General features: G+C 47.8%; 1 protein-coding gene across 1 annotated transcript in view; it reads right to left on the bottom strand.

Annotated features, from left to right (window-relative positions):
• PARP1 (poly(ADP-ribose) polymerase 1) overlaps positions 1–12,329 on the bottom strand; it is a 29,335-nt gene extending 17,006 nt beyond the window's left edge. Inside the window, exons 1-7 of the mRNA XM_066993630.1 lie at positions 12,156–12,329; positions 9,398–9,560; positions 8,394–8,512; positions 7,116–7,330; positions 1,737–1,833; positions 1,290–1,406; positions 198–374 (exon numbers count right to left, since the gene is read on the bottom strand). Of these exons, the coding sequence (XP_066849731.1) occupies positions 198–374; positions 1,290–1,406; positions 1,737–1,833; positions 7,116–7,330; positions 8,394–8,512; positions 9,398–9,560; positions 12,156–12,275 (1,008 nt within the window). The 5' untranslated portion in view covers positions 12,276–12,329. The remainder of the gene's footprint in view (positions 1–197; positions 375–1,289; positions 1,407–1,736; positions 1,834–7,115; positions 7,331–8,393; positions 8,513–9,397; positions 9,561–12,155) is intronic.
• Between the last annotated feature and the right edge of the window lie 12,476 nt (positions 12,330–24,805).

The following is a 24,805-nucleotide window of genomic DNA, read 5'->3' as shown; positions in this document are numbered from 1 at the left end:
TGACTTGTGTATTAGTTGTCTAGCCCTGTAGGGACATAGCTGTGACAGGACCTCCCCACTGTCACAGTGGCTCAGCACTGCAGCGCACTCTTCTCCCTAGCATCCAACACTGACTGCTGTCTATTCAAACTCCTTACAAGAGGAAACATCAATTAAGAAGCATACTTCAGATCATCAATTTTGCAATTAATACCCACCTTCGGGATTACCCAGTCTTTCCTGTTGGGAGTCTGTGTTTTAGCAACACACTTAGTCCAGGCAGTGATGTCCCCTGAACAGTAATACGCATCGCTCTTGAACACAAACTGCCCTTTACACTCCTCGCAGGGAAGCAGAGCTCCAAATGCCATCCCATCTGCCACTCTGTCCAAGATCTAAAACCACAAAGAATATAAAACATGTCATGGCAGGAGTAAACTGGAAGCCCACATATTGCATTACACTGGGCTGGACAAGAAAATTATTGTAAAGTTGTTGGCACGCAGACAGACTTTTCCAGTGCTTCATGTCATATGTACATTGCACATAAGCCAAGATTCTTTGCAGAACTATTTGATTTACAGTGCCTTAAAAAACATGGCATGAAGTTTCCCCAGTCACACCACATCTGTTCACTCACATTCATGACTCACAGTATCTCCTATTCGGAGTCAGCATTCAGGAGAGCATATCTACCACACGGCCCCTGACCGGACAGCAGTACAGGAATGGGAAAGAAGGAGATGAGTTACTGCATCTGAGCACAAGAATGTAGGTGGGAATGTAGGCTCAGACAAATCCCAGTTTTCCTGCCTTGAGATTTTCTTGACCATTTTGAGTCTAGATAGTTCCCATCCCATCTACATCCCATCCATGTGGATGCAGGTCCACATCTTTCTTGTGCTGGGGTCCACAGACCTGGTTGCAGCACTCCAGGTGGGGCCCCACAAGGTCAGAGTAGAGGGGGACAATCACCTCCCTCACCCTGCTGGTCACGCCTCTTTTGACGCGGCTTGGGACACATCTGGCCTTGCAAGGCCAGAGACAAAAACAGGGACCAGTTGGGATACAGCAGAAAAATGGCACATCACTGAGAACAAAGCATTTAATCCAGCATCAGACACCACCATGCAGTGCCTTCACAAGCCAGTGTAATAGTAGTATCGTCAGAGTCCTGTGACAAAAGGACTGGGGTTTGCACTTTTTTTTTTTCTTGTTAGGAACATGCTGCATGCTTGCGGACTGTGCAGCAATATCAGTGTGGGTTGGCTTCACTGAAGACCCAGTACACATCTAAATTTAGTACTTACGGCATTCTCCCCTGAAGGCACTTCCTGCTTGTTGGCAATCAGCAGCTCTTTCAGATCATTAGTGGAGCAGACCTTCCTCAGCTCATCCTTGATGCCCCAGATCAGCTCTGTCTGTTCCTGTTAACAAAACCCAGCAGCTCAGCTACTTGCAGTCAGTCACTAAGAACACACCTGAAACTGCAGTGTGTGGACAAGGCTTTAGCAAGCCCATGGGATCTTAAGGACAGCCTGGGAGACAGAGAGCAACGAGAAGCTCTGCCAAAAGGGAGAGTCACACATTTTACCCAAACAGCTAGAACAGATTTTTAAAGCCACTCTGCACTGCAGCTCTGCTTTGTCTGGGCACCAGGTACAGTCCCTCTCCAGATACCACAGCTCTTCAGTTAGTGCCTGACACTACACTCTTCTAAGAAGGCAGTCTGTAGGATCTGATCAGCTAAAACTCACCTTCAGCTGTTTTTCCTGCTTTGATTCCTTCTCCTTCTCTTTTTTCTGCTTCTTTTTCACAGTCACATTTCCATCTACTTCTTCTCCTTTTCTCTTCCTAATAGAGAAAAAAAAACAAACACCACACACACAAAGGTATTTTAATTTATGTTATGTTAATTCATTTAATATTTATGTTAACAGAACTCGGTTTATTGACTGCTGATATCTGCAGGGACTTGAATGTCCTGAGCTATGTCCTGAGTTTCAGCAGGCAAGACCACTTTTCAAATTCTTCAATTCTAGACTGCAAACGTGTACTTGGTTCTGCAACAACAGCCACCTCAATCAGGTCAGGCACACTTCGAGCTTTTCCACAAGATAACTGTGATCTGGCAGAAGAGCACAGAAAATACTACAACCCTGAGAGCTTCAGGCATACTCAGCCACACCTGTATTAGTTACTCCAAAGGTATACATAAAACTTACTGTGTATACTTATATCTCTCCACGTCCAAGGAGAAGTAGCAATGAAGGTTAAAAGACAGGACTATAGTGTCTTTCGGCTGAATCAACAGCTTCATTTTTCAGCTAAGACAATGCATATTGAAATAAAGAACAGCAAACGTAATACTTTAATAAGTTAACACACCGGGAAACTTGATACTTCCCAGCTAGTTCCTCTTCAGCTTGGAATTAAGTCTGATCTCTGAAATCAGACAGGAGGAAGTTTCTACCTGTACAGTACTCCCAGGCTGACTGCGGTTTTATGATGTACTTACTACCTTGCAGTTTTGTGTGATAAAATATACTGCTATTAGCTGGGCCCTCAGAGCTGCACAGGGAGAAGTTATAGAAAACTGTGCTCAAGAAAGACAAGGAAGCCAAATGAAAGCCAGGGGATTTTGGCAGACTTCTGAAGAATAAGAGACCTCAGAAGAAGATCATTTACGTTTCCAGACTCCTGTCATCCCCTTGGTCCGCATGCCTTCAACACACATCAGTATCAATAAATCATCTCAGTGCCTGTTCTCATCGTGAGGAAATAAAGTGAAATTTTATCCCATTTGAGGCAGGATGGACCTGGCGCTTGAGGCACAATATGAGCACAGCTTGGACACCTTGCACTTCGTTTTGACAGAGCTGCTATCCTTTGGAAACATCAGCCAGGAATCTTTTTAAGTATGCAAATTCTAACTTTATAAGCTGTGGCTGATGGTTAAGTCAAAGTTAACGTTCTTGGTTGCCCTCCACAATTTTAAACACTTCATCTTCTAGTGCTTTGCTACCATTAAGATAAACTTAGTACAATAGCTTATTAGCTATAAAGCTGCAGGAGAATGTTGAAAGGTACTGTCCCTGAGGACTTATCCATGAGGGACCTGCAAGTTCTAGGAAAACTATCCTGGGCTTAAAACTGGGCCAAGATCTCATTTTATTTGCAGTAGCTACCTTAGTCCTTTGTTAGCACCTCCGACCAAATTATGACTCAGGCCATTCTGCACGTCCTTAAGGTGCTGGGTTTGCAGAAGATCTCGTCTCACAGCTGTCCCCTTGCAAGGTCCAATCAGTCAGAGCCTGGGCTATGCTGCAAGGTTTGCTACCCCAGGGGACACACAATGGCTACACCAGGCTATCAGCATTTGCTTGCATTTTGCAAGAAATGGTCCCTATTCTTTATTAAACCACGTAACAGGAACCAGCGTGGCAAGAATGGATTCAGCACAAGCACAGCTGTGCCTTCAAAGGTCCCCAGACCTCGCAAGTCCCCTCTCCTCCCTTTGGCTGCAGCCCTCACTAGGAGCAAGGCCAGAGCATCCACTGAGCCTCAGCACAGCATGGAAAACAAAGCGCTCACCATGAGAATCACAGCTCCTGAATTTTTACCCGAATCAGAGGTACACAGCATAATCTGGGAAAAACACATCAGCCTGAGCACAAAGCGCCCTGCTGTACCTTCCCAAGCCAGAGGGCTTAATCATGCAAGTATTTAGGATGGGTGCCCAAGTGCTGTGTATCTGCAGTCTCTCTCCCTTGGCAGGCTGAGAGTCAGGCTGCCTCCAGCAAGCCGAGACTCATGGCTGTGTAGTAACTTGTCTGAAAAGAGGAAAGCCAGGACTCAAACCACTGGAAGGCAATCACCCTGCTGAGATGCCTTAGGACCAAGGGAAAGCATCCAAATCCCAGCAGGAACTTGCACTTTTGGCAACTTCTCAGAGCTAAGGGGACAGCAGGTTGCTTTCCACGTACAGAGCAGTTGCTGTACCTGATCCAGCCACTCAAACTGCAGAATGAGAAGGATCACCTGGATTGCAGAGGCATAAAACTGCAGGCTTCTTACTTTCTCTTTTGTCCCTGGCTATGCTGAAGACTTAAAGTAAACACTAATCATTATTTTATAGTTTGAAGAAGGGATAGGCAAAGCTGAATTCACCTCCTGTCTGCCCAGAATTGCAAGTTTTAGAACTGACAGAACAGATCCTCACTGACACAGAACCCATCAGCCACCCTTGGGACCAAACACCACGTGCTGCCAGCAGCAGCCAGGTGCTACTGTGTACACCCTTTCTCCTGCTGGGGAAGGGACAGTTGAGGCACTCAACACATAGGGTCCAACAGCTTGTTTAGAAGGACTGGCACACAGCATCCAATGCAGAACACTTCTCACCTCCCTGGTAGATACAGAAACACAAGGTCTACCCGAACTTTCAAGAGGATGAAGAGGAAGATGAACTGGCACACTCTAGCTTGGCCCTTCCTTACCATCTACTCTGTTTTTCACATTCTCCTTACAACAAAAACGAAGAGGTAAGGACAATCAGAGCAACCCTGGATAAAGCAAGCAGCTGATGCAGGGAGGACCTGACACCCCCTTCCTTTCTCTCTGTGAAGCACTCGCAGACTGTTGCTGACCTGACCCTCTGCCTCAATCTGCAGTTATTCAGGTGCTACCTGATGGCACCTCCAGAATGAGACTTTGTTCCTGTCCTGAGCAGCAATTCTACTCAAGTAAGCAATGTAGAAAACATTGCAGAAATAATGCAGATAGCATTAAAGATCAAAGCAGGAGGGCAAAAACACATGCTACCAAAGAAGCACAGTGAAAAGGACCAGGCAAGCTGCCACTGCATTTCCTACACCAGTACATGAGTGCACCTGCTGCAGAGAAGCCACTGGGAAGGACTCAAGACCCTCCTTCCCCAAGCCTGCAAAATGCTGGCACTCAGGCAGGACAGCCTGCAGCCCAGGGGAGGGTCAGCATGTCTCACCCAGCGCCGACCAAGAAAAGCCACCAGGATTCTCGCAGGAAGCTTTCCTATTTTTTCTCCCTCAGAGGGAAGGGATTTCCCCATCCCACTCTCAGTAACCCTGCTCAGTGCCTCAGTTTTACTAACCTGCAATACAGACGTCACACCACCACCCTTTCAGAAAGGGCTGATGGGGCAGCCCGAGTTGGAGCTTCTCTGCAGAGTATGGGCCAGACATGCAGAAGCAGGACATGAATTTGGATACGTCATACCTGAATTGCAGACAACACCTGACTCAGGATGTAAGTTGGATGCAGCACAGGTAGAGATAACTTTAAAGTTCATTTTCAGGATCTCACCTGTAACAGATGCTCTAATGCTGTTTCTGCGAGAAGATGCAATTTCTGTCATTAATTTCTGTTATCTGACTGAACACACAAGATGAATGACGGGAGGTAACTGTGTCTCATTCAAGCTTCTGGGCTGGTTTTTTTTTTTTTTTGAGGGTTTGCTTCTTCAGAACTTGTCTGCTTTTTGGCAGACAGTCACCAGGTAGGAAGCACACCCACACCTCTCTCCCCTATTTATAGTCCCACTCATTCAGTTCATTTGACAGACAGCTACTTTTCCAATTGATTCTTAACACCCTTGTCTCAAGCACACAACCCAAACAGCAGAAGAAAGGTAGTCCAGATCACAAGAGCCAGCCAGCATCCCCACAGTTGAGGGGTTTGCTCATGTAGTGCTTAGAGAGCAGAAAAGATCAGATGTTCTGCTGCTTTTCTGGCATGAGGTCAAGGTTCACACTACCCTACATCACCACTCTAAGCTTTTTTCCACTGCAATTCTAGGCTTTTATTTACACAGTGACTTGGCAAACTACTCTGTGGCCTATCTTTCCGAAGCCTTAATATTTTTGCAAGTATGTGAAAACACCGTACTTCTACTTATAGCCTGCAACACACGCAGAGGGAAAGTGCCTGTGTGAAAAGGTAAGTTGGCAGGGAGTCACAGACAGCTCATCTCAGCCTGAAAGGCCACAGCCTGCAGCAGTTCAGCTGAACAAGCCAGTTGGTGCAGAACCCAACAGGGCTCACGGAGCAGCACCCATCTGCACGGCGCTGCAGGACCCTCCCCATGGCACCTGAGCCACTGCTGAATGCTTCTGGAGCAGCTCCTTGCCAAACAAGAACAAAGCATGGAAGTTGAATGGCATCCTCTTAACAACACACAGATCAGTTTACACAAGCTGCACTGTTACCTATAACCAAGGACAACACTGAGATACTCAAAACGCTCTGAATCATGCCCATCAGCCACCTCCTTACAGGACCAAAACCAACAAAGACCACAGATTTGACTTGACTGCTTCTTTTCAGAAGCCAGTGTCAGTCTCACGGTGAATCCTTATAAAAGTAGAGCTGAATTCAGTCTACAAGGTACATGGAAAAGCCCAACATCTTACAAAAACATCATCTTTCCTGTTTGTAGAATCCAGCAATACCTTATGTTTCTTCCTTCATGGGAAAAAAAAAATAAAAAAATCAAACAAATGCCTCCACTATCAGAAAAAGATTGACCGAAGCTAGCAAGCCACCCTGAAAGGCTTCTCTGTTAATACTTCAAGAGCCTCCATTCAAAATTTCAGTGCCTGGCAATACAATTTCAGTTGTACCACAAAAGATTTTGCCAACAAAAACATCCAAGTGTGAACACTAGGCAGCCAACAAGCAATGTTATCAGACTCAGCATCTGTCACAGATCAGCAGTACGTAGGTAAGATATCAAATCAACTGTCTAGCAAGTGGTTAGACCAGAGGAACCACCGCTGATAACAGCATCACACAAGGAGGCGCAGAGCCCAGTATCCATTTGTATTAAGCACACATTTTAGGGCCAAAAGCCCCACATCAGTTCTACAAGTCACAGCTGCTGGTCTCTGCATTTCCCTCACAGCAGCCACAAGGGCAAGCGGACTATAGCCTCCCAGGGACGGGGAATTGGTCTGTTGCCATTTACCTAATGCCAGAGGAGTACCTCATCATCCTACAGCTGCTGTTCTTTTAACAGAGACACAATAACGACACAACACATTCATCACGGATGTACGTGAAGGCAAGTAACAACACAAACGGTTGCATTCCGCACATACCCTTCGCTCTTGGTAGCTGGGAGCTGCTTCTTCAGAGTTTCTTTATCTTCAGCTTTCAGGATGCCGAAGCCAAGGAGCTGGGTGGCCCCGTATGCTGGGAGGAAACCCAGCTCCGCTCGGCGGCTCACAAAGCAGTCTGGGTGGTACCAGTTATCGATCATTCCCAGCTGTGGTTTTTCAGGATGTACCATCTTCTTGGAAATCCGAATCTGTCCCTAGAGCAGGTTAAAGAGACAAAGCAATCGTTAGGCTGCTCTGGAAAGAGCAGGGTATTAGTAAGCTCATTACCAACCTGATGCTTCCTAAACACCTGCGAAATAGTAATGGTCCCTTCACCAATGCCTGCAGCTATTGCTCAAGCCCTTCCCTACAGTTCCTCTGCTTCCACTAATACTCTTTCTAGGTTGGAAAAAACATCCTTTAAAGTAATTTTCTGTTCAAAAAACATCCAAAACAGGTAATCCTGTAGTCTTTACTCCTTCAACTCCCTGACTGCCAGTTAACTTGAAGAAGCAAAGATCACATCACCAAACCCCCTGCAGGCAACTCTGAATAATTAGTTTACATTTTTACCAGTCAAACATCAGTGCTAATACTATCTAATCCCCTCTAACTGCAAATTACTTTTCAGATGCCCCAAAAGTAGTCGTTTCATGTAGTTTTAGACTGCAATACTTCACGCTCCAATAAAGAAATGCCTACACTCCAGCCACCGATGTTTCCGCAGACAGAGGTATATCAGCACTGGTGTTTGACCCTCATCAACTTTACCAAATTGGCAGGTCTGTTCACATCTACCACAAGCTCACAGCTTCATTTCACCAACTGCCTTTAAAAGCAGAGCAATGAGACATGCTGAAATACAGGGCAGCATCGTTAATTAGTTGCATCACCGTTTTTGTCTGCTTCAGTGGAGCCAATACAGATGCTCTGCACACAAACAAAGAAGGAAGAAGAGGCTTACACCTTTGCAGTGCTTCGACAGGCACGAAAAGACACCTGTCTCTTCCTACCAAAAATACTGGCAAGTAGCATTCCAGCCTACTCAAAAGCCCAAGCAAAAAGAAGCACTGGCAGGTCTAAAGCCCAGGCTCCAACGCCTGAAAGATGCCTTTGTTGTCACATGTCCAGGACACAGCTGCTTCTCAGACGCAGAAATGCAGCTCGAAGTGCTTTCCGTATGCAAAACGGATAGGAAGCAAGTAAAAAAGCCACTGCTGGAATTGGGACTGGTGGGAGAAAAGACAAGCAACAGAGAATTAAAGAAAATCTTCTTACCTTTTCTATTTTCTGTTCACAGCCTTTGCAAGTACTCCGGTTAGACTTCGCATATTCTGCAGCAAAGTCATTTAGACTCTTCTCAGCCTTGCCACCTCCTTCCTGGTCCCCTCCTTTTCCTGGAGAACAAAGGCAAACACAGAGCTCAGCTTTAAATGTGATCCTCCCCCACTTTTAAAAAATATCTCCTCTATGCCAGATTGTTAGCAGTCTGCATTAATAAACCTCTGCAGTCCAGCAGTTCATCTATCAAGAATCTGCATTCAGAGCAAGATAAGCTGTCCATGCTCAAAAGCACTGTTAAAATAGGATTATTTCTTTAAGCGAAGGAGTAGCAATTGTACAGGATTGCACCTTTGGAAGTCTTTACAAATCACCAAGCAAGCACAGAGCTGACACCTTTTACCTCTCTCCTGAAAGTAGTGTAAAATGAGGTCTTACTAAGGACCGACTGTAACAAGTCACAAACATCTCTGCTTCACAACGGAACTCTTCTCAAAACAGATGTGTTCTAAGTGCCAGTTTCTTTTTTGTATTATTACATTTCAACAGGCAGACATCAGCCTAAAACTGCTCAGCATCCTTGGTTTACAGAGTGACTCGGGGTATTTGGTCTGGTCTGTACTTAGACCCTTCTCACTTGCTCTGACTCAGTTTGTTGTGTAAGAATTTCAAAGAGCTACCATAACCACACATTGCAGTGAAGATACCTTTGATACAGCATATGACAAGAACGTTCATTAATACTGAAATACAATAGTCTTAAAAACAACAAATATTTGGCAAGAACTGAAAACAGACATGTCTGCCAACTGCCTTGGCTTTTTTTTTTTTCCCTCCTTTAAGAACAGTCATACTGCCAGTGTCCTAGCCCTGGAGTGCAGCGGCACCACAGAAATTCTTCTGACATCACTTGCTAAGAGGGATGTGGCAATCGAATAACCATAATAATAGCTTGAGAAGAGACAACATGGTTCCAGCTAAACCTCTGAATCTCTGCATACCTCCTCCAGGGCCTCCAGTTTCAATGGCTTTCTTGATTTTCTCCTGATCTTCCCACCGAAGCTCAGGAAAGCCATCAATGTCCGTGTGGGACACAATCCGAGCCCGCTTCCAGAAGCAGCTGTAGTGGTGCCAGTGAGGGACTTTGCCATCAAACATGGGTGACTAGGAAAAAAGCACATTAGGCTAAGATGAAGCGACTCAGAACCAATGCAGGGAGTGGAGGGAGATAAAATAAGAATGTCTGGGTAAACATAATCTATTTATTTTAAAATTAACACCTAGACATGACTTAGGAAAAGCCTAAGAAGAAAATGTAGCGTGACAGACAAGCTGCCAACAGAGATCCCAAAGGGCACAGATGTGGAAGGAACAATGAGACCATCACTGAGCTCCTTAGCCCATCCATATTACTCAAGACAAAAAGGCTACAGCCTCCACATGGCTATACCAACGCCTATCAGACGAGGAAAAGATTTCTTCTCAGTACGAATCAGTCCTTCTGCAGTGATGAGCAGGGCGAAACAGAGGCTGTGGAGAAAGCAGCACAAGTAACAACACTTGACTTATCTGCTACAACCTCTTCTCAGACTCTCGTAGCAGAAGAGGCTGCTGGCCTCGCTCTGTAAGACCACCAAGTGCAACACACAGTCCCTCTGAGGACCACTTCTCAAGCAAACTGGCTCGCGACCTGAAGAAATTCCTAAGCGGGCTGCAGGAGGCAGAGGCAAAATTTGAAGGGAACGCCAGAACCCAAAGTCCTGCATCAGGACAGAACCATAACAGAAGTCTTCCCCGAACAGCAGCTCTGGAGCTCTCTCTCCAGCCTCGTCACAGGATCGCTCTGCTTTGTTATGACTCAGACATACTAGGTACCAACCTGTCACCGCTCCAGCTACCCATCAGACCAAATAACTGTGCAGCGGTTTGGCTCCGAGCAACACACACAAACACCTGCTGTACTAACAACACTCAGAGTGGTATTATTATTATTACTGATGATACAGGATTACTGACCTGGGAAAGCATTCTACATACCACTCAGTAACTCAAGGGACGGCTCTGAGCTGAAAAATCATCAGAGTTTCATGCAGGGGCAGTAAGGAGGCAGAAAGGGCTTCAAAGATGGGAGCCCCAGCGACAATCCAACCATCGACCAGAACCGTAAAAGGACATTCCTATTTCTAGCCAGACTCTTCCCACAATCAGATTATATGGTTACCCTTGTAGCACCACAGCCACACAGCTGCCACATTGGGGTTGCTCTCAACATGCCTGGAAGCCACACACACCTCTGACACTCAAAGTCAGACACTCCTGAGCTATGGGCTCACGTTTGGTGTTTTCCTGGAGGACTCCTCATGGCTCTGTCCCTAACACAAAGGCTTTAGGGGCACCAGCCGCTAGGGTGCACAGAAGGGGGCAGATCTCCTTCACCACTTGAGTCGCACACCCGAAGCATGACTTCTCTCCGTGCGGGCAATGGAACTAGACTTAGGTTTATACAATTTCTCCCAGCACACCTCTCTCTACCACAGTTTCCTAAATAAACTATGAAAAAAAAAGAGAGACCAATTTGCTTTCTGGCTGCACACATAGATAAACTGCCAAGTTCCAGGTGGAAGCAAAAGTCAAAGTCATGATGGTGCTGGAAGGCCTGGGTGCCCACACCATGCCAAATACTGCAAATCACACTTCCATGCAGAGTTCTTCAGGTAGGAACCCAAAAGAAAAGAGCAGATGCAGTAAAAATAGCACCAAGTTGGTGACTTGCCATGGGTCTCCTTTTAACCTCTTCTGCATCGTCTGCAGAAAACCTCAGCACACTTCCTGTGGCTGCTTGCAGGGTATTTTTCTAAGAGAAAAGAAGGGACCACAGCGTGCTGGTGAAATTCAGGCCCTGAGCTTGGGGATGATGCTCAGCAGCAAGGTACAAAAGGCAAAAAGAGAAAGAAAATGGCACAAAAAAAAAAAAAAAGGAGGGAGGAGAGAGCCTTTCACAGAAAGGATCAAGCAAATTCAAGAGTTTTGAGAAAAAAATTGTAAGTGGATTGCAAGCAGTTGGCACAAGACCGGTAGCTTTAAGGAGACGGTCGGCTGAAAAGGAGCGGCTCCATGAGGGATGCCACAGATCCGATTGCCACCTTCCGCTCATCCACCAAGAGATAAACTTTATCATTTGATAAACTTAACCCGGCCTAAACAAACGCTTCCCCGCTGCCCGGCGCAGCACCCAGAGCTAAGGGACGTTGCAATTCGAGGTCCCGCGCTGGGGAAGCGCAGCCTGCCTCAGGTCGGGTCAAGCTGCTGGGGACGCGCACGAAAGGGAGGAATGACCAACGTGGGGGGACGGGAGCAAAGCAGCGAGGGCACGGGTGAAAGAGGAGAGGAGTGGCAACCCCGGGCAGCCAGAAACAAGAAGGGGAAGCGGAAACGCACGCAGCAGCGCTGCCGCCGGGTCAGACATCCTTCCCAGGGGGCTGCCCCTGAGGCGCGGAGGCGAAGGCGGGCTTCCCCTGCGGGAGCCAGCCCCAGGCGCCAGCCAGGGGCCTCCCTGCGAGAACCAGCCCCAGGCCCTTCCCTCCCCCTCCCCGCCTCCCGGGGCCCGGGGGGCAGCGCCGTGTTCCCCCCCCCCGGCCCCTCGCGGGGCCTGGAGCCGCGGCACGGCCCCGGGGCGCTCAGCCCGGGGCCCGGCCCCCAGCAGTCCCCGCCGCTCCGCCCCGAGCGCGGCCCTCAGCGCCGGGCCGGGCCGGGCGGTACCTGCACCATGAGGGCGAGGCGCAGCGAGTCCTTGGCGATGCTCTCGCCGCACTTCTTGCAGGAGGCGCGGCCGCTCTTGGCGTACTCGGCCCGGTACAGCTTCTCCGACGGCTCCGCCATCCCTGCCGCCTCCCGCCGCCTCCCGCCGCCCAGCTGCCCCGCCCCGCGCGAGGCGGCGCCAGCCGAGCGCCGAGCAGCGCCCCGCAGCCGGGGCCCGCCCGGATCCGCCGCTCGGCCGTCGGCGCCGCGCGCCTGGCAGCGCCTCGAACGTTCCGCCTCGGCGGGGGGGGGCGGGGACGGGAGGCGCGGGCACGTGGCGGCGGGAGCGCGGGCTGCGCCCCTCCGCGCGGGCGCCCCCTCAGCGCCGGGGGGGGGGGGGGGGTGCGGGCGGTGCTGACGGGACCCGGCCCCGCCCCGGCCCCCAGCCGGCTGTGAGGCAGGTGCCGGGTGCCGCTGGGGATTAGAGGCGCAGCCCGCGTGGGCCGTGAGGTGTTAGCGCCGCCTCCTCCTCTCGTCCCTGCCGCCCCCCGGGTCGGCGGGCGTTTGCTGTGGGTGCCGGCAGCGTTTCACGGCGCAGCAAACCCTGTGGTGGCGTGCGGGCAGCAGCACGGCGCGGGGTGAAGGGGGAGCTCCGCCGCGAGTGCGTCGCTGCGGTTTGGGGGAATGAGGAAAAAAAAATGGCTGTGATGCACTAGGTGGTGCTGCGTGCCCGCAGTCAGATATATATGCTCAGCACAGCACCGCACGACCACCACACTGCCCTCACCGTACCCAGCTACTTCCCTCAGACGTTCCCGAGCCAGGCACCGGGCATTCAGGGGCAGATCACCACACGGAGCCTCACACTGGAGAGGAGACCCAGGAGATGTGATCGGGACCCAGAGGTGGTGCCCCCACATGACACCCAGCACGCCTGCCAGGCTCTCTGTCCAGTTTAAAGCGAAGCGAGGAGTTGCATGCACCCATTTCAACAAATACACCGCTCCATCAGTTTTCATGAAAGCAAACTACGCACATACGAAGGTCCCAAGTCAAGGCAATGGGTTATTTAACCCAGGTCCCGTCTCTCCCAGTGTGCAAGCAAGCAGTGCTTGCTCTCCCAAACATCTCCCAGCCTCCTGGGATTTCCTGCATACTGTCTCCCTGGGGGGAATTGTTCTTCCAGGAGTTTGTCCAGCTCCTCTGAAAACACTCTTCTGTTTATACAGCATTTATTTACAGAGTACCAGACAAGGAGATAAGGCTTCTTGTTAGTGTTTCCTCCTGCTGGGGCCATTTTCACTCCTAAGGCAAGGCAGCACTTTCTAAATACTAATGCGCTGCTATACGACCTACATCCTAGAGACCAGCAGGGGATCTGTAAAATATCACGAGGTGGCCTACAGAACCATACACAGACATTCACAGGCATGTAAACATGAAAGCATGCAAAAAAAAAATAAATGACAGTAACAAATGGCTGTTCAAAGTTTAGCCTTTTTTGTTGTTGTTGTGAAGGCAAGCCCCTAAACAAACACTATACAAAATGGGTTTGAGTGGATTTTCTTTTTAAAAGGGGGTAGGTGGTTCTTTAGGAACGAGTTCAAACACAGTGCTTGAAAGGATCAGGGTAGAAGCTCTGTGTATTTTACCTTACTTTGAGAGTTGGTGTACTGGAGTTTGTACAGTTATAACCAGTGTAAGTCTTTCTGAAACAGGAATGTCTACACAAAGAATTACACTGTTATTCTTCTAACTTTAATAAAATGTAATTTGCTCTGTAGACAAACTGTCATCCTGATTTGTGGTGTTACATTTGCCAGGTCCTGTTAGTCCCTGCTATAAATCTAACGGTCTCAGATGGCTTGCCTTTGTCACATCTTTGTTTCTCAAGTGCGACACGTGGATCATAACATATCCCCCTTCGCCTCTCACACGCCAGCAAGGGACTAGTGAGTTAGTGCTCACACAGGGCCCTCAATAATGCAAATGGCACCGAGGATACGAGGTTTTGTTGCAAACCAGAGGATGCTCTGGTGGCAGCTGTGAGATGCAGCGCCTGCAAGGCCAGTTTCCTAGGCAACCATCCATTTAAGTAAATCTGGTATTTTAGAAGCCCCAGTATTTGGCTGCTGGGTTTTACAAGACGCTGCAGCAACAACAGTTAAAGAGGGTATGATTTTTGTGTTTCCATGCAGGCTCTCCACGTATCTAACAATATTCCTGTGTCAGTGGACTGCCAACTTTTGGGATCGATCCTGCTAGATGATGAGTGCCATGGGGACATGCGAGACCAATGTTTTGTTTTTCCTTTCTGTTACCAGAGCAGGAATTGTGAGCTAGAGAAAGTTTAGAGAAGACAGAGCCAGACCCTTTGGAAAGGTGTACGCTAGAAGGATGAAAGGCAATGGACACTATCTGGAACAGAAAATTTTGACTTTGGTATCAGGAAAAAATATATCCTCGTGAGTGTGATAAAGAACTGGAACAGGTGCACAGGGAGGCTGTGGGATCTCCATCCCTGGAGATATTCAAAACTCATTTGGACAAGGCAAGCTGGTGTTGGTGGACTCAATTCAAGCAGAAGCCTACAGTGGTCCTTGTACATCTGCCCCAATCTATGGCTCTGTTATGAAGCCTATTAGCAACACAGGAAAAACAAAGTAATCATTTCCACATTTTCCTGAAAGAGCAGTAATTCTTGTGTTCCTGGTGCAGAACCAATGGAGTAATATGGCATTTAACATCATAGCCAAGGAGAAAGAGTCATAAGCTATATACAAAGGCATAAAGCAGAGGGGCCAAATCCTGTCAGTAGCTGAGCACATGCATCAACCTTAACAGAATTTGAGGCTGTTCACCATCTTGTAAGATCACATTTTAAGAAAGGGAACCAGTGTGAGATCCTTTTCACACTAAAGTACGTGTAAAAATGCCCATCAAGTTCAGTGAATGCAACCATGGATGCCTCACTTTCCAAGCTCAGAATGCACATTTTGTTGGAGGCTGATAAAGTGCAAAGTACTTCACAACGTCCATTTTTGTAGCTAAAAATGGAAAGCACACCCAGAAAGGTGATATGGTGGCTGCATCCTGAAGGGAGCTGGCTGAACTGGCTGCTCGTGGCTTGGACTGGCGTACACTTCGCTGGGTTAAAAACTGGCTGGATAGCCGGGCCCAAAGAGTTGTGGTGAATGGAGTCAAATCCAGTTGGAGGTCGGTCACTAGTGGTGTCCCCCAGGGCTCGGTGCTGGGGCCAGTCCTCTTTAATATCTTTATCGATGACCTGGATGAGGGGATCGAGTGCACCCTCAGTAAGTTTGCAGATGACACCAAGTTAGGTGCGTGTGTCGATCTGCTCGAGGGCAGGAAGGCTCTGCAGGAGGATCTGGATAGGCTGGAGCGATGGGCTGAGGTCAACTGCATGAAGTTCAACAAGGCCAAGTGCCGGGTCCTGCACCTGGGGCACAACAACCCCAAGCAGCGCTACAGGCTGGGAGATGAGTGGTTGGAAAGCTGCCTGGCCGAGAAGGACCTGGGAGTATTGGTTGATAGTCGGCTGAATATGAGCCAGCAGTGTGCCCAGGTGGCCAAGAAAGGCCAACAGCATCCTGGCCTGCATAAGAAACAGTGTGGCCAGCAGGTCTAGGGAGGTGATCGTGCCCCTGTACTCGGCTCTGGTGAGGCCGCACCTCGAGTGCTGTGTTCAGTTTTGGGCCCCTCGCTACAAGAAGGACATGGAGGTGCTCGAGCGAGTCCAGAGAAGGGCAATGAAGCTGGTGAGGGGTCTGGAGAACAAGTCTTACAAGGAGCGGCTGAGGGAGCTGGGATTGTTCAGCCTGGAGAAGAGGAGGCTCAGGGGAGACCTCATCACTCTCTATAGGTACCTTAAAGGAGGCTGTAAAGAGGTGGGGGTTGGTCTATTCTCCCACGTGCCTGGTGACAGGACGAGGGGGAATGGGCTAAAGTTGCACCAGGGGAGGTTTAGGTTGGATGTTAGGAAGAACTTCTTTACTGAAAGGGTTGTTAGGCATTGGAATGGGCTGCCCAGGGAAGTGGTTGAGTCACCATCCCTGGAGGTCTTTAAAAGACATTTAGATGTTGAGCTTAGTGATATGGTTTAGTGGAGGACTTGTTAGTGTTAGGTCAGAGGTTGGACTCGGTGATCTTGGAGGTCTCTTCCAACCTAGACGATTCTGTGATTCTGAGTCTCAAATCACAACCATTTCCTGTCACTTCCCTCTCCTACTGGCCTCGGCTGTTCTGAATAGCTTTCTGACTTCAGTGAACTTTCTCAGCAAAAGCTGTTTTCACATTGGGTTTCAAATCCCACTCAAGCTCTTCTTTACAGAGGAAAGACACAAACACCAGCTTGTCTCTTTTCAATCAAGGAACATGCAGTGCCAGAAGATGAAGCATCAGATTTTTTACTTTTGATTGAGGCTCATTAGTGTTTGCTCTAAAGAACACTAGAAAAAATTCACTGGGTATTGAAACCAGAAATTGCCTGAACTCACAACCAGAGCACTGTAGCTTGAAGGGAACTGGGTTGCCTGATACAACTCCAGAGGTTTTCAAACACTTGTTTGGATATCTCATTGATGGGTGAGGAGGGAAGCCCATTGAAGGCAGTTGCTTCTAACTTGCTTTAAAAGCAGCAGAAGTCTCTGCTTTTAGGAATCTACAATAATAATAATAATAAACAACAACAAAAAATCATGTATTGGGAGAAGTATGTTTCTGCCTTTTTGAGTTCCTCTGACCTTTGCAGTAAGAAAACCAGTGAGATGAGGATCAGGAATTCCTACTGCACTCTGCAGCTGTGGCTGCAGTCAGAAACTTACCCCCATATTTCTGAGCAGGGGAGCCTCAAGGACTGTGGCCTGGCAATGGCTCCAGGAGGCTTCAAGTTAGATAGCACTGGGGACTGAAGTCCTTCCCTCCCTTGAGGGCTCTGTTGCCCTAGTCCGTAAGTCCAGCCATGAGAGCGCTTTGGCTGCCCATGTGTTTCCTGAGCAGGACAGGCACAGTCCCCTTCTACAAACTCACGAGTCCCTTACCAGGCAACTTCAAAAGCATGGGGCCACCACATTCTGCTCACAGTTGGCAGCACAGAGAAGCGACCCTGAGCCGTTGCCTGGCTCTTCCCTTCTCTGGGCTCAGATTTCTGCACCTGCTCCACAAGGGAAAAAACATGATGCTCTGCACCAGGAGCCAGTGCATCCTGCTGGCTGCTTCAAGTTCACGATGGGGACTCAGCACTGAGAGTATTTTGTAATTCATGTTCTTATTGCACAGGACACTGAGGCTCTATGTAACATGCACTGGGATTAGCAAAGCAGCCAAAAGAATAAACGTCTCAGTGTCTGCTTGTTCAAAGTAGCTATTGGCAACATGTACTGACCTCTCTGGCCCTGGCAGTCAGAGCTGGGGCAGAGATCTCAAGGGCACAAGGCTCAGATAAGCAGATAAGTAAGAGGAGAACTAGAAGGATGATAAAAAGGAATAAAATAGGAACAAAATAGGAACAAAGAGAAAGACAGATGAACGACAACCTAAGGTCCAGAGCTGGGATTGCAGAGTGGCACTTTCCCCACATCTTACACACAAATTTGAGTTCGGGACTCCGGCTCTAATACCTCCTCAAGCTCTGTGTTGTGGTGTAGCCCAGGAGGCAGCTAAGCACCACGCACCAATTCTCTCTCCCAGCCAGAGAGATGGGGGAGAGAATTGGGAAAAAACAGTAAAACTCATGGGTTGAGATAAGGACAGTTTAATAGGAAAGAAAAGCAGGAAACAATACACAAAGCAAGTGATGCACAATGCAGTTGTTCATCACCAGCTGACCGATGTCCCCGAGTAAAGGCAGGCACTCCACCCCAGCCACCTACCCCCAGTTTTATTGTTGAGCCTGTCATCATGTGCTATGGAATATCCCTTACAAGCACTGCTCAGCAACTAACACATCAGTGTGTTATCAACCATATTATCATCCTAAATCCCAAACCCAGCACCCTACCACCTACGGTGAAGAAAATTAACTCTATCCCAGCTGAAACCAGGACGCTCCAAGATCTACATTTCTGGCTGGTGACTAGCTTTACACTAGGACAAAACAAACTTTACATGTGAATGTAGTTCAGCTGTGGAGAAACATGCCAGACAGAAAGCTTGTGCCCAGATATAACTCTTTTCACATATTGCAAGAGTGGGTTTTTTTGAGGGGGGGTGAAGTTAAATCCTCTTGCTTAATGGTAAAGATCACATCGATCACTGATTTGTGCAGAACAGATAGGAAAGGTATTCCATAAGGCCCAATTCATGTGGTTTTGATTACTGCCTATTAGCCTCTATCTCAGACACTTGGAAATACCAGCTTCCTATCAAAAAGGAAATGTCACTGCGTTAGCTAATAGACTTTTTTCTTTCCTTTGCAAGAGACTCTAATTGACATTTTTTTCCAGTTGAATACAGCTTTAAAAATGAATATTTTATGTCAGGCATTAAAGATACCACATTGGCTTACAGGGGAAATCTTGACTCACACAGATGCTTGTTAAGAGAAAGAAAAGGCAGACCATGTCTCCCTTCCCCCCCACCACGTAGAATAGGATCGTATAGGTGATTTTATGCCTGAAGGGAGATTTTTGCATACGGCCCTTCCCAAAGGCCCTGAGCTATGGGACAGCTGCCTCCAGTACCCATTACCTTCAGCATCCGCACACTCCATTCAAAGAAATGCTGAGGCTGGAAGGCCTGTGGCTCACTCCTGTCCAGCAGTTGAGGAAATGTGCCATCTGCATGCCATCAGTGTTTTGCATTTCTCCCCAACTGAATAATTCCCCAACCTTACAGGTCAAGCAAGAGATGTTAAAATCACCTGTCACCTCATGGCAACCTGATGGCTGATGCCAGACTTCTTTAGGAGAGTAGCGTTAATTTTAGTGAAGTGCCATGTTTAACGTGACACTTCTCTCACAAGTATAGGTGCTCTCCCAGACCTCTGATCACACACAGACTAAACCATGGCACAGCCACCAGGCTCAGCTGCTGCAGACAGACGTGCACGTGTGCCTTGTGGCAAGGCCAATGAAATAATAGCATGACCTGCAAAATGCCAGGTACTGGGTGTCAGCCCCTTTCTTTGCCTTTTGCCTAAAGGAACAGGAGGAAGCTCAATTCCAGGGCCAGTTCTGTTCAACATTTTTGTCAGTGATCTAGATGCAGGAGTGGAAAGCATCCTCAGCAAGTCTGCTGATGGTACTAAACCGGGAGGTGCTGCTGACTGTCTGGAGGGACAAGAGGCCTTGTAGACAGATCTTGGAGAGTTGAACAATTATCAGTGACATGAGTCTCAACAAAAGGAAATGCTTGGTGCTGCACCTGGGACAGAGTAATGCTGGACACAGGTACAGACTGGGAGATGGGCAGCTAGAGAACAGCTCTGTAGCAAGGGATCTGGGGGTATTCATTGACAGCAGGCTCAACATGAGCCAGCAGTGTGCCCTGGCAGCCAAGAGGGCAAAAACACATTTTGGGGTGCATTAAATACAACATAGCCAGTCAGTTAAAAGAGAAGATTCTCCACCTGTATTTAGTGTTGGGACAGACTGACCTCGAATATTGTGTGCAGTTCTGGGCTCCACAATATAAAAAGGATATTAAGGTCCTTGACAGTGTCCAGAGGAGGGCAACAAAGCTGGTAACAGGGCTGGAAGGCATGTCCTGAGAGGAGAGGCTGAGGACACTTGGGTTGTCTAGTCTGGAGAAAAGAAGGCTAAGAGGCGACCTCATTGCTCTCTACACATTCCTGAAGAGGAGATGTGGAGAGGGAGCTGCCAGTCTCTTCTCCCTGGGACACGTGGAACACATGGGAGCAGCACAAAGCAGCACCAGTGGAGGGTGAGACTGGACATTAGGAAATACTTCTTTACTGTGAGGGTGGTCAAACACACAGTTATACAGGCTTCCTAGCAAGGCGCTTGGTGCTGCATTCCTGTCAGTGTTCAAGAAGCATTTGGATAATGCCCTCGTTAAAGCATTTTAACTTTTGTTTAGCCCTGAAGTGGTCAGGCAGTTGGACTTGATGATCTTTGTAGGTCCCTTCCAACTGAGCCATTCTAATTCTAAAGCACGGGACTACTGCAAGTGAAGAACTGTCGCTGGCTGCTACTGCAATCCTCATGCTGCAGCACCAATCCTTATGCCAAAGTCAGCTTTGCTGATCTGAGCCTCGAGTCTGTACCAAAGCCCCGTGCCTCCCTGGGAACTCCTGTCAAGTGTATCTTTATGCTTCCTGGGAAAATTAATTGCTGTTTACAACACTGTATGGTTTATGGGAAGACACAAACCACAACAGGCCAGGAAGCTCAGATAGATTTTATGAAGGGCTACATTCAACAGAAGGGGTTTGCCAGATGGAAACAGATCACACCCATCTACTGAGTATGTTAGCCATCGCTGTGATGGCTCAGGGGAAGGTCTGAGACTGTGAGCTGAAAGGAGTGCTATGCAAAGTGTTATCACGAACTAGGCAAGAGATAATAGTCAAGCTCTTCTCAGGATGGGGGCAAACAAATGTTAACAGTATGCCCCAAGTTTAGATCCCTTCCTGAAACCACCAAGGGGTCAGTTTGTGCTGTGAAGTGTGCAGATTTCCATCTGTGTTGAAAATAGTGAACGCTGCTTTTATCCAGAAGAATATCTGATCCTTTCTGATAATCTACTAAGCCATTTGCTGTCTGTGCAAATCATGCAAGGAACATTTGAACATGGCTAATTGCTAAAAATAGCCCAGTTTTCAGCAGTAGAAAAGCTGGCAGTTCTTTCAAGTCATGTTAAAAATACTGTTTTGGTATGGCTTCAGCGAGAGCTGCCACCTGTGCATGCTGAGAGAATGGAGTGGGACTGCCTTGTCCCTGGATGGGATTTCCTCCAACATGTGGTATGAGTTCTGGGTCCCACAGCTCAGAAGCAGGGAAGCCACAAGCTCTGAAAACGTGACTTGCATGAGTTCAGCAATGCGTGCCATATGAAGTAGACAAAATGGCTGCTTCTAAACTGAAGAGTAAATGTGCTTTAAAGCATGCCCATAGTACTGGTCTCCCATTTTCCCGCTGGCAAGCAGGGCATACAGCAGAGCTGAAGAAAGGATGCACATCTGGGTCTCAAGTCTGATGGGGTCCAGGTGTGGAGAGAGGAAGTGCCACCAGTCTGTGTGGTGGATCTTTTCAGAGTTGATGGGTGCAGCAGGTTGTCCAGGTGGAAAATTGGCTACTGCTGACCCTGCTGTATACCAGCTGCTGCGTTGGGCAGAGAGCGCTTAGGAATACAGCTGAGTGTTATTCTCTTGTTTCAGTAAGGGAGCTGCCTTCTCTGGTACTTTGTATTGGTCACCAACAACATGAAGTTTAATGAGAGCAGTCCCAGGATTCTGCACCTGGGAAAGGGCAACCTTGGCTATACGTACAGACTCAGGGGCAAGAGGCTGGAGAGCAGCCTTGTGGAAAGGGATCTGGGGGTTTTGGTCAACAGCAAGTTGAATATGAGTCAACAGTGAGTCCTGGCAGCCAAACGGGCCAACCCTACCCTGGGGTGCATCGGGTATGGCACTGCTAGCCAGCTGAGGGAAGGAATTGTCTCACTCTGCTCTGCGCTGGTGCAGCCTCATCTTCAGTAGTGTGTGCAGTTTTTGGGTGCCACAATATAAGAAAGGCATAAAACTATTAGAGAGTGCCCAAAGGAGGGCAACAAAGCAGGTGAAGAGTCTAGAGGAGAAGATGTATGAGGAGCGGCTGAAGTCATTTGGATTGTTCAGCCCAGAGCAGAGCAGGCCGAGGGGAGGCCTCATGGCGGCCTGCAGCTCCCTCACGAGGGGAGCGGAGGGGCAGGCGCTGAGCTCTGCTCTCTGGGGACAGCGACAGGACCCGAGGGCATGGCATGGAGCTGGGACAGGGGAGGGTCGGGCTGGGTGTTAGGGAAAGGTTCTGCACCCAGAGGGTGGTCGGGCACTGGGACAGGCTCCCCAGGGCAGTGGTCATGGCACCAAACCTGACAGAGCTAAAAAGCATTTGGACAATACTTTCAGAGATACAGTTTGCTTTGGGGATTTCCTGTGTGGACCCAGGAGCTGGACTCGACAGTCCTTGTGAGTCCCTTCCAATTCAGGAGATTCTGTGATGTGATTTTCACCCAGCATTAGCAGGAAGTTTCTGAGAGCAGCTGGATTCTGCTAGTCAGGATAAAGGACCTCAGGCAATACGTCCAAGTGCTGTGCTTTAAAATCCAAACCCATGATGTAACTGTTTCAGCACTGAATCCTGCTTCTGAAGTTACTCTTAAATACCACGTTAGCTCAGATGTACTTTGAATTTATGTATCTGGAAAGTATGCATAGCTCACAGAATATTTAGGACAGTAGACCTGGAATAGGACTAGGGATGGAAGAGGTGTGAATGTGTCCACACAAGATATCAACTGTGTGAGAGTGTAGACACATTGATAGCCCTAAAGGAACAGTATTACAATCATTTTTGTGATAATCAAATAGCCTTTTGCTAACTTACAATTACATCTCAGTATTTTTGGATTTCTCTTTGCATCAACAAACACTGTGATGGAAAAAAAGGCTTTCGTTGTGCTTAAAGGAGCAACAAATTGTGCCCAGCACCACTGGTAAATCAGGTGCCAGTGTTATCCCTGAAGATCAGGTCCTACTTGCAGGCACTGGGAACCTGACCTGAGGAGCTGTGAGTGGAAACACACCTCTTAACCTTGGCTGCTCAGATGTGCCAGCCAAAGAGATCACTAACCAAAATGTACCAGACCCAAAGGCTATATTCTGACCTGCTTAATTTGATCTTTGTCTTGCTGCCTTTCAGAAGTGCAGGATAGTGGCCAGTTAAGGCAGCGAGACATAACCAACTCCGGATCCTCCCTGTAAAGCAAGGGCTAGAAATTGTTTCCTTCAGCTTGTGCTTTGCTTGTTCCCAAGGATATGTGGAAAAAATGCAAAAACTTGACAGACTAATATAACTCAGTGGCTCATAGGAACAATGTGGTGTAGAATATTGCCAGGCTTCTTGGTGTTGACATACCGAGTGACTGTAAATCAGCAGAGGATTGCTGAGACTGGGCTTGAGCAGGAATGTGATTTAGTTAACATGCATATCTTGCTTATCTGGCCAAAGTACAGGACAGTTGGAGATTTGCAGTCTACCAGGCCCCAGTGCAATCTGGCAATGTGCAGCACCTGAAGAGCTCTGGCATTGCCAGCCTTTGAGACTCCAGCACTACCTCTCTCTGTGCACCTAGAAGAGCTGTCTGAGGGTCAGGGTTTTTATCTTGCTTGCTGAACATCATACTGTACCCTTACAAGGGATTTTCATTAATTATTTGAGAGAAATCTGTTGATTTGATAAGATTCCATTAATAAATTAACATGTTCTAACAAGGGATCTCCAAGCATTTCTATCAATATAAACTTCAAATCTGCTCAGTGGGCAAGGCAAAAATCAGTAGGATCTCTTTTTGCAAAGAGGAAAATTGAAGCCAAATGCCCACTGTGCATCAGCAGCAGAAGTCAGGACCCTCTGACACTCAGTCTCTTGCTCCAAGTTCTGACTGAGCTTCCTTCTGGTGACAGATCAATTGCATATGTGCTACATAAGATGGCAATGTTATATAAGTACAAAGTACTTATGTTGCTGCATTATGGGTGTGGGGGAGAAAGATCTCCTGGGTAGAGGGGACATTTTGCATCAATCACTCCCTCCCCCATAGCCACCCACCAACTGCAGGGATTTTTCTGAGCACTGAAGATGATACAGTTTGGTACATTTTAATCTGTTCCTCACGCCCATAGAATCATGGTGGAAACACTGCTTAAGGAAAAACATATATGGAGCAATTAGAGATGGTGTAACCTGCAAAGGAGCAACACATATGTGACAGTATGTGCATTGCAGGCAACATGGAAGAGATCGCAGCTGCCACCTCATGTCTCATTTCGCCCCGGTGGACAATCACTGTCAAGTACTAGGACTGCAATTAAAAGGGGACAGAAATCTGAATGTCAGGTAGAGCAGAGGAGCCTGGAAAAGGGCTGTGGCAATGGGAAAAGAGATGCACATTTTACTGGTAGAAGCGAGGAAAACCAAATTATGTTTAAGAAGGAAGAAAGTAAGTTAGAAGTTAAGCCCTCTCTGTGCTAGTAAGAAAGGAAATAGCTTAGAAACATTTCCCCCCTTTATGTAAATAAATTGTTCCTGCAGCAGCTGTTTGAAGCAGCATGACTGCAACTATTTTCTTTCAGTACACTTAATACATGTCCCTGTTGGTTATTCGGAGTGTATATAGTGCTCCATGCACTTTGCAGACTGTGAGGAGAACCTATGAATATTAGTCCCTAGGTATATACTTAATTCAGTGCTAAGGCATTTACTCAAATATATTAGCTGGCTATTTGCTTGAGTGAAGATGTGAATTATTTTGGCTTTATACATTTCCACTCACTTACCAATGTTCCCCCCCTCAAAAAAAATTAAAAAAAATAATCCCATTCTGTGATTGCATTGGCACAAATTTTAAATTAATTCATCCAAACAAATCCAGATGCAGGATAAATACCTAAATTCTGTGATCAAACAAAACAGAAGTACCTCTGGATCACC

This window comes from Anser cygnoides, chromosome 3 (genome assembly GCF_040182565.1).
Source record: "Anser cygnoides isolate HZ-2024a breed goose chromosome 3, Taihu_goose_T2T_genome, whole genome shotgun sequence".
Classification (NCBI taxonomy): Eukaryota; Metazoa; Chordata; class Aves; order Anseriformes; family Anatidae; genus Anser; species Anser cygnoides.
This window is presented reverse-complemented; position numbering and strand designations above follow the sequence as displayed.